Source organism: Corylus avellana, chromosome ca6, assembly GCF_901000735.1.
Source record: "Corylus avellana chromosome ca6, CavTom2PMs-1.0".
Lineage (NCBI taxonomy): Eukaryota > Viridiplantae > Streptophyta > Magnoliopsida > Fagales > Betulaceae > Corylus > Corylus avellana.
Window position 1 is genome coordinate 20,954,544 of NC_081546.1, and position 10,830 is coordinate 20,965,373.

At 32.9% G+C, this 10,830-nt stretch overlaps 1 protein-coding gene across 1 annotated transcript in view; it reads right to left on the reverse strand.

Moving 5' to 3' along the window:
* The window catches only part of LOC132185348 (TMV resistance protein N-like), a 4,260-nt gene extending 918 nt beyond the window's left edge, over positions 1-3,342 (reverse strand). Inside the window, exon 1 of the mRNA XM_059599133.1 lies at positions 2,914-3,342. Coding sequence (XP_059455116.1) covers positions 2,914-3,342 — 429 coding nt within the window. The remainder of the gene's footprint in view (positions 1-2,913) is intronic.
* Between the last annotated feature and the right edge of the window lie 7,488 nt (positions 3,343-10,830).

Here is a 10,830-nt window from a genome sequence, read left to right on the forward strand (position 1 = left end):
TTAACTTCTTTTTTTTTTTTTTTTTTTGGCCCCCTGGGGTTTACTTTTTATCACAAGAGATACCTTTGGTTTGCCTAAAGACGGAGATGGTACCTCCATCTAAATTCCGTCCAAAATTTGACGGAACGCCACGTAAACACAAAAAATAAAATTGACAAATGTCCATATAATTAATTAAAAATAATAATTTTTTAAAAAAAAATAAAAAATAAAAACATTAAAAAAATATATTTAATGAATTTTTAAAAAATAAAAAATAAAAAATTGTGGGTGGCCGTAGTTGCCCACTTGGTCACCTTTGGCCATGGGGACCCCATGTGGCCAGATCCCATGGCCAAAGGGGGCTAGCTGGCCACCCCCCAAATGGCCAAGGGGGCAGCTACAGCCACCCCGAAATTTTTAATTTAATTAAACACAATTTTTTAATTTATTTAAAAAAATTCTTTTTTTTTAATTAATTATATGGAGACGTGTCAATTTGTTATTGGTATTGACATGACGTTCTGTCAAATTATGGACGAAATTTAGACAAAGCCGTCTTTAGGCAAACCAGTGGTACCTCCTATGATAAAAAGTAAACTCTAGAAGTTAAACCACAGGGGAATAATGTATTTAACAACAATACAAAATGCTAATTTTATAGAGCTTACACATAAATATAATCTTAATCAAATCCCCTAATTTAGGGTGATCCAATCATAATCAATTCCATAAATTTAGGATAATCTAATATTCATCAAATCCGTAACTTTAGGGTCATTCAAATATATTATAACATTCTCCCTAAAACTTAAGGTGAAAGATTCTGAAATCTTGAGTTTAAAATAAGTTGACAATGATCGGCATAGGGAGTTGGGCATTTAATAACAATAGGCCGAGAATCTTCGAAAACAAGGTCAACTATGGGCCAAGATAAAAACCAACAAATGGTTGAAATTAGACCAACTAGGAGCCAAGATAAAAGCCAACGAATGGCTTAAATGGGCTTAGGTTTTGAAACAATACCACAAAGGCCAAAGATATTGGGCCAACAATGGCCGAAAATTGGTCTAGTTCAACAAAGGGCCTAAAGATGGGGAGTATCTCACGTTTTTTTTTCTCCGGTTTCATCACCCCCGCTGCACCAACCATTTTGTTTCCAATAATATCATATTCTCAAATTACATAAACTGGGATAAGGATTATCTTATTCCCGTAACCAAACAGAACCAGGTATAATAAATAAACTAGGATATCATATTCCTAAACTAGAATAGAAATATATGCATACTCGAATAAAGTTCAATCAAAACCCGTAACCAAACACATTTCTTCTCCACAAAACAAACCTCCTCAAAATCTTGTGTGAGATGAAGCCCATAACGGCTGATTTACAAATTTCAGAAACACAAATCTAAAATTCATCAAATTGGAAATTAAGGTCTCAACATCAAAAATAAAATAAAAATTAAAAATTAAAAAATAAAATAAAATAATAAATAAATAAATAAAAAGCATGAGGAGGTCGAGACATCATTTCTCTAAAAACAATAATTGTACCACGACTCCCTATCCTTTGTGATGGCTCCCAGGCATTCTTTAAACAACAAGGTTCTATGGATGACAAAGATTCTAAAGGTCATTCATGTCAATCAAGCAATCATAACTCAGTAAGGAGAAAATTAAGCCCCTCATAAAACTTCATCATAGGCTTAACCATTAGCAGTCTAAGCCTTTTCATCTTCTTGAGAGCCTTGGAACTCATGCACGTCATGCTTCTTCCTTTAGGCAGATCTAACAATATGCCTTGAATTTTGGTTGTTCCCTAGTAAGGTAATGAATTAGTAGTGTGCCAACAAAATCAAAGCATAAATTTCTCCATATTTTATCACTTGCTAGAATTATATATATAGTACTTTGTAAAATGGAAACAAACTCGCATTCCATCTATCCTCTTTTAATGTTTTTTTTTTTCATTTTCAGATGTTCAAAATAGGTAATTTTATTTTACTAAAATATTCCAAAGTGAGTGATCACCATCACACCATGTTCCAAAGGTTATTCAAATTCTTCTTCTTCATCATCTTCATCTTCAGATTCTTCTTCTTCTTCTCCTTCTGCTTCTCCTCCTTCTTCTTCATCTTCATCTTCATCTTCAGATTCTTCTTCTTCTTCTTCTTCTTCATCATCATCTTCATCTTCATATTCTTCTTCTTCTTCTCCTTCTTCTTCTTCTTCTTCTTCTTCTTCTTCTTCTTCTTCTTTCTCTTTCTTCTTCTCCTTCTTCTTCTGCTTCTTCTTCTTCTCCTCCTTCTTCTTCTCCTCCTTCATCTTCTCCTTCTTCTTCTTCTCCTTCTTCTTCTCCTGATTGGCAATGTGTAAGTATGTGTGGTTCACGATTCTTATGTGTAAGTATGTGTGGTTCACGATTCTTGAGACATCCTGAACGATTTTGTCTTTTTTCGGATGATTGGCAATGTGTATCACGATTCTTGAGACATCCTGAATGATTTTGTCTTCTTTTGGATGATTGGCAACGCGTTTCACAATTCTTGAGACATCTTGAACGATTTTGTCTTTTTTTGGATGATTGGCAACGCGTTGCACAATGATTTTGTCTTTTTTGTCTTTTTTTGGATGATTGGCAACGCGTTTCATGATTCTTGTGACATCTTGAACGATTTTGTCGATGAATTCAGCTTCATTCCTATCAAATACAAAAGATTATATATATATATATATATATATATATATATATATATATAGAGAGAGAGAGAGAGAGAGAGAGAGACCCATAGTATGTACATAAGTAATTGGAATAAGAAAAAAAAATCTACAACAAATGCACAAGACTCATAAGAAATACCTATAATTCTTTGAATGCCTCCCTGAAAAATTGGCCAATTTGGTTAGGGCTGCCTTCCAGCTCTGCACCTTCGTGTCATCTTTGAACCTTTCTTTATGTCTTGATAAGGCTTCTTCATAACTGTTCTTTTGATTTCTTACATCTAAAGGGTCCACATTGTAAAACACTGGTATAACCTTTTGTCCCTTTGTTTCAATGATCTTCAGAAGCTCGTTTAAGCACCGTCCGGATGATGCATAATTTGAAGAGAATACAACTATTGAAATCCTTGACTGTTCAATGGCTTTGAGAAGTGTTGAAGAAATTTCCTCTCCACTTCTAAGCTGCTCATTATCTATGAAAGTGTTGATTCCTTTTAGACGCAAAGCATGATTTAGATGGGTAGTAAAATTTTGATGAGTATCTTCGCCTCTAAAACTCAAGAACACATCGTATGTCAATGGACGGGTGGAAGAAGAAGAGGATGAGGCTCCTTGGAAGGCCATGGAAGAACTCATCCTCTCTGTAGGGATATTTGCATCTAGAACTACTTTAAGTCTTGAGATCAGGAGAAAAGTCAATGCTGCATGCTCTGCATGATCAAAGGAAGAGAACGCTTTAAAAGAAGGATGACAATCAATAAACAAGAAAAGTAAAGTGGACGTGGAAAAGAAGGTTAAGGAAGCTTCTGGCAACGTCCCATGCAGTGAGATCAATCATTATCCTCCTCTAAACTTTATTTATTCTTACTATCACTAGCAAGATGAGTAATTTGTCGTTTGAGGAAAAGGGTTGGTACGTTGTTCACACACCAGACTACTACGGTACTACTTACTAGAGATAATCACCAATTCAAACTTCAAATTTTTATATTGAGCAGCGTCAGGTAGGATCATTGACAAATAATTGAGAAATACTTGTTATATGACATAGTTGCAAAAGCTTTGAATTACTAAATTATGTATTGTATTTTTGTAAAAATATTTACATAATATTACTTTTGGAATATTGAATTTTAATTGAATTAAATTTGAGCATTACTTTTGAGTTGTGATGATTAATTAACTAATTATGTGAAATAACATAATTTTTATTTGCAAAAAGTATTGAGTACAACTAGTATGATTAAATAGTAGTCGAAGCCGTGACAACTTAGAAGACAATAAAATTTTGCAAGGACGTGGCGCTTCAACAAGTTCTAGAGGAAGATGTGTCGAAAATTATGCATGATTTGTGATAGGAAGGCTCTTGTTAGAGTCTCTACAGTCAAATATTGATTGATGATACTCAAACCTCATTAAATGGTCTTCAATCATGGTTTGTAGGTTATATTAGAAGGGAAGCATATGAAACAGCCCATCATTTGACAAAAGCAACTCTTCACTAATGTATAGACCAAGTGTAGAACTTGATTCACTTTGATTTATGAAAACTTGATATTTCCTCTAAAAGAACTTGATATTTTTTTTGTTATCCTTTTTTACATCTGAATTATAATCTCTTTGAGTTATATTATAATTTATGAACACGAATAGTGCTATACGGCTATAAAAAGCATATTCTTGTATATCTATTTGAAGATTTAATTATAAAGAATATATTCTTTTAGATTTTATTTTAATGTTATATCTGCACCTCACCAAAAGGCAAAAACCTTAATTTTGCCCCTGATTATTTGAATAAATAAATAAACAAATCTACTACTACTGAAAACTTCATCAACAAACAAACAAACATACTGAGAGAGAGCGGTATCGAAGCAAGTGATTTGTGAATCCGTTGGCTGGAGGTCCGAGGTTGGCAGCGAATTGAAGGGAGCGTCGTCGGAGCTGGAAGCGATCTGTGAGGAGCTTAACGGAGGCAATAATTGGCTGAAGAGGGTGGCTCACGTTTGATTAAATGCACATTTTAAAGAGGTATTGGTCATGCTCCAGGAGAAAAGTCGATGCTGCCTTGCATCATCAAAAGATGGATGACATTCAATAAACTAGCGTACGTGGAAAAGAATGTTAATTAGGAAGCTTCATGGCTACATTCCCAATGCAATGAGATGATTTTTCTCATCAAGGCATCAATCATCAAAAAATAGTAATGCTAATTTTTTAAAAAAAAATTTAAAATTGATAATATTTTTAAAATTATTATAAAATTTATGATGGGTCATTATTAAACTTTAATACAATAATAGCTTTAAAAGTCACATTTACAATCAACCAAACAGTCCAAATAAAAAAATACTTGTAAATAGAAATTGTTGCCATTTCTAAAATCCTATCATGAAAATGACAAAAGGGACCGAAACTTTATATGCTTAGTGAAAGAATCCAAAGAGGGGACTAATCAAGGCATTAAATGCATCTCAAGCACAAAACAATTATAATCAATGAAAATGGCAAGAAATATAATTTCTAAATGAAAATGTACTTCACTCTTGATTCAACTATAGATATTATAAATGTCAATAAATTAATAAGACACTTTATGTATTGTAGATTATCTAAGAGATCTAAAGACTAACACTTAATTTATTTGCTATAAAGCCCAAACTCTTTCATCACTACAGGACATGAAGCCAAAGTGTGTGCTAAGATTAATTTATCCTTAATATCAATAAAACATTGTGGAAGATGAGTTAAATTTGTCGTTTGAGGAAAAGGTCTGGTTGTTCACACACCAGACATAATCACCAATTCAAACTTCAAATTTAGTGATATAAGAGAAATCAACAATGGTCTTCCCTGAAGTTTCTGTAGAGTCCTTTCACTCTCACCATTGACGTTTTGTTTTTGAGAAGTCGACTCTCAAGTCTCGAGTCTTATTTGAAATTTTTGTCCAGCCATTGTTTGATTGTTTCACATGGAAATTTCTCAGAAAGCACTGAAAAATTAACGTCCAATTGACAAACCATTTTGCCCTTTTTTATGTTCACACTACATTTTTTCTAAAAAAAAAATGTATCAAAACCTTCTTATATTTTTCACTTTTATATTACATGATTTATTTTTTACTATTATTTAAATAAAAAAATCAGTAAAAAATAAAATTTCTCACGTTTTCATACAAAAAAAAAAAAATTTAATTTTATATCACATCAATCCACGTCAGCTACAATATCTAAGACAAGACATTGAAATGATATATGGGGTACGTATTTGATATCATTTTTAAGAATGTGTATTTGTGTGTTTTCATATATGACATAATTGTGAAAAATATTTTGAATTTTTTATGAGAGTTTTGTCTTCAAAGTTATTTGTTAATATTTTATTTTATTTTTTTAAAGGAAAAAAGAAAGATGGAGTAGGTTAGCTGTACCGCGTAGAATGGTATTGCAAAAACGAATGTCATATGGAAATGTTGGTTATGACTTGTCAAAGCTTTGACAAGTCACATCTTTGACAAAAAGCTTTGTCATGTCAAGCTTCTAGATAAGGGGCTTCTAGATGAAGGAAAAAAAAACCTCACTCTCTTGCACACCCCCTCCCTAGCTCTCTTCTTCCTTACTCACTTGAAGAAGAAGCTCTTATTCCGTGTCATTAGCAAATGGCCTTCCATCTCTTTATATAGGCAATTTCCAGCACCCATAAGTCAAGCATAACAGGGCTGGTACGTTGTTCACACACCAGACTACTATGGTACTACTTACTAGAGATAATCACCAATTCAAACTTCAAATTTAGTGATATAAGAAAAGAAAAATAATGAATTTTAAAGAAGAAAGTTTTTGTATTAATGTCTTAACTTTTTTAAAATACATTTAAGGGGAAAAAAGAAAAAAAAATCGGCAATCAAGGCCTTAATTACATGCAGGTCATGAGTCATAATAGTCATGACACGAGGGTGAAGTTGTCCCAACATTTGATTCAATTTTGTTCAGCCCTTGTTTGATATGGGAATTTGTTAGAAATCACTGAAAATTAAGTAACTTTTTTCACCCAATTTATAAAAATAATGTGTCATTTTTTTAACATGTGAGATGCACATAATTTTTAAATAAAATTTATTTTAACTTTATTTCTGTTATTAAAAAAACATATGTTTTTCACTTGTTCAAGTAACACATGTTATTTTTATCAATTGAGTTGGAGGCTTAGTCTAAAAGAAAACTTTGTCCTTTGTTTTATCTATTCACGACATTAAAAAAATAAAAATTATATATTTAAAACTGAGTTACGATCTTTGAATTGCGATTCCTCTCAAGTATGAAACAAGTTCAACTTTTATTCCACTGCCATCAAATTGTCGTTGTTCTTACCGTAGCTTTGTCAGCCAAGTTTTTCTTCTACAAGTGTTCAACAATTCTGATAAATTGTTTAGCTAATTTTTTGTGAGCCTGAGAGGTGTACGTGATGTACATATAGTGAAAAGGGATTTTTTTTTGTCAACCTATTTTTTATAATTTCGTTCTCAAAAAGTTTCAAATATGTAATCAAACTTTTAGATAACTGAATAAATTAATGCTAAGTGTGAGAAATAAATTGTTATTTAATTTTTTTTTTTTTGCAAATGTAAGAGATAATTGGCTTGGAGAGCCAATTAATTGATGCTCAGTCGTAACTTCTCCCTGGTGGATCGGCTGTGCATTAGTATTATTGGAACTATAATCTTCTATAAGTATTACTAGAATTCTAGGAGGATTGTGAAGAAGGCCGCCGGTGGTAGCCCCATGTACCCTCTTATCTCCTCCATCACCGTCGTATAGAGATCCAATATTCCTCTCTAGTCTCTGGAGATAATTGACTTGCAGAACCACCTTTACTTTAGTCTTTAGCTCTTTTCTTTGAGTTAAAAGAGAAAATTAAAGTGTACGCTGCCTTGCAATTGCATCATCAAAAGAAGAGACAAAAACAGGCAGGGCATTTGCCATTTTGTTTGATGGGTAAAATGATTGTTTTGCCCTTCTTGAAATTTTAGACAAGCTTGTCTTTTATATAGGCCAAGACCCTATCCATTTATCTTACATTGCTTCCTTCCATCAAGGAAGACAACACTTTGTGAAAATAAAACACATTTTCACCTTTAGTAATTAACTGTATTTTAATTACCCAAAGTTTTTTGTTTAATAAAAACTATATATAATATGCTATATACATATAATATATGTGACATGTGGGCCACCTTAAGTCTCCTAATAGAAGATTAATTCTAATATTCTCTCACTTCGCTCACATGACACATTTTAAAATCGTTTGGGTAACTAAAACTGTATATGGCCAAATTGAAAACTACTAAAGCTTTAGTTTCACTTTAAAGAGAGATACAATACAAGAATCATGGCGGTTATGTTATTATATCAACATTTCCTTCCATGTATTACAATGTATGAATCTTTCAAAAATAAAATATGTATATGGTATAATTCTTTATGAATAACTTCTAATAAGTTATTCTAGGTCTAACTGTATTGGAGCAAATACTTTATGTGCACATAAACAAACATTGTTTTGACAATGAATGAGTACTCTAAATAACAAGAATTTAATCAAGCATAAAATGAGCTCACTAATCCCATGCTCTCTACATGTTTCGAAAATGTCTTTATTGAGAGCCCTTTCGTCATGGGATCTGCAATTATAGAAGTTGCACTTGTATGCTCTATAGAGACTTCTTGTTCCTCAATTCTCTCTCTGACAGCAAGATAAATTATGTCAATATGTTTCGTTCTGCTCCCACTTTTGTTATTCTTAGAAAAGAAAACTGCTGCCAAATTATCACAGTAAATTCGTAACGGCTTGGATATTGAATCCATAACTTGAAGCCCTGTGATAAAATTTCCTAACCATTTTGCCTGTGAAGTCGCTTCAAAGCATGCTATGAACTCTGCCTCCATAGTAGACGATGCAATTATCGTATGTTTGGTGCTCTTCCATGATATAGCACCTCCTGCCAACATAAAGACATATCCTGAAGTAGACTTTCTAGAGTCTTTACAACCCGCAAAGTCCGAGTCTGAATATCCAACCACTTCTAGATAATCTACATTCTTATAAGTCAGCATATGATTCTTGGTTCCTTATAAATATCTCATAACCTTTTTAGCAGCCTTCCAGTGTTCCATTCCCGGATTACTTTAATATCTTCCTAACATTCCTACTGCATATGCAATGTCAGGTCTTAAACAAACCTGTGCATATATTAAACTGCCAACAGCAGATGCATAAGGAATGCTTTCCATTTCTTTCTTTTCCAAAACATTTTTTGGACATTGACTTAAATTGAATGTACCACCCTTCAATATGGGTGCCGCATTGGGTGTACATTCATGTATTCTGAATTTTTCCAAAACTCTTTCAATATAGGCTTCATGAGACAGACCTAACATCTTTTGAGACCTGTCTCTATGAATCTCAATGCCTAAGAAGCTTCACCTAAATCCTTCGTTTCAAAGTTTTGGGAAATAAATTGTTTAGTGTCATGCAATAGACCCAAATCATTAGTTGCAAGTAAGATATCATCAACATATAGGACTAAGAAAACAAATTTACTCCCACTAAATTTTTGGTATATGCAATTATCCACAATGTTCTCCGCAAATCCAAATGAAGTAATAACATTGTGAAATTTTAAATACCATTGACGGGATGCTTGTTTTAGTCCATATATAGATTTCTTTAGCCTGCAGAGTAATTGATCACCTTTATCGGAACAAAACCCTTCAAGTTGTTTCATGTACACCTCTTCTTCAAGACCCCATTAAGGAAAGCTGTTTTCACATCCATCTGATGTAGCTCTAAATCAAAATGAGCTACTAATGCCATGATTTTTCTAAAGGAATCCTTTTTAGAAACTAGAGAGAAAGTATCACGGTAATCAATACCTTCTCTTTGTGTGAATCCCTTAGCTACAAGTCTAGCCTTATATCGATCGATGTTACCATTTGAGTCTTTCTTGGTTTTATAAACCCATTTACAACCAATGGCTTTAACTCCTTTAGGTAACTTGACAATTTCCCAAACTTTATTTTTAGCCATAGATTCTATTTCTTCTATCATGGCATTATACCAAAATTTTGAGTTTTCATCACTCATGGCATGTGAAAATGAAATAGGGTCATCCTTAGGTCCGACATCAAAGTTAGATTCTAATAGGTATACATAATAATCACTAGAAATGCTTGGCCTCCTTACTCTTGAGGATCTTCTTAATTCTACAGTCTCTGTGTATCTACCATAATATTCTCCACCCCTATCAGATCTTACGATCTTAATTTTCTTTTCTAATTGTCTCACTACTTCCCTTTTATATGTTTTGAAAGCATCTAGTGCTTCAGACTTATTAAAAAAGAGGTAAAGATACATAAACCGTGAATATTCATCAATAAATGAGATAAAATATCTCTGACCATTCAAACATGGGGTACTAAATGGCCCACAGATGTCAGTGTGTATGATTCCAAGTATTTCTTTACTCCTCTTTGGCACCTTTACTGGCCTTGTTGGTTTGCTTTCCTTTTATGCAATCCACACAAGTACCAAAATCTGAAAAATCTAGAGCCTTAAGGACTCCATCATTTATTAGTCTTTTGATTCTCTCTACGGAGATATGTTCCAATCTCCTATGCCATAACATAGAGGATGACTCATCAATAATGTTGCGTTTACTGCCAATATCATGCATAGTTAAGAGACTTTGTTCATAAATGGGATCTAAATTTAATTTATATAAACCATTGCTAAGATTCCTGAGCCAACATCTATAGAGTTTTTAAACAAATAGACATTTGACCCAATAAAATTAAATTCAAACCCCAAAGGTACTAGTTTAGATATAGAAATTAGATTTTTGAAAATGAAGGAACATAAAAGTTGTTTACAAGGTCTAAAATATATCCATTTTCTAAAACAAGTCTAAAGGTTCCTACAGCCTCGACATGCGAACGCATCCCATTTCCTGAATAAATGCCTTGTTCACTTCCCATCAGTTTCCTTAGGTTGAGAAATCCCTGCATGATATTGACAACGTGAATTGTAGTACCCGAATCAATCCACCATGTATTATGATGAGTA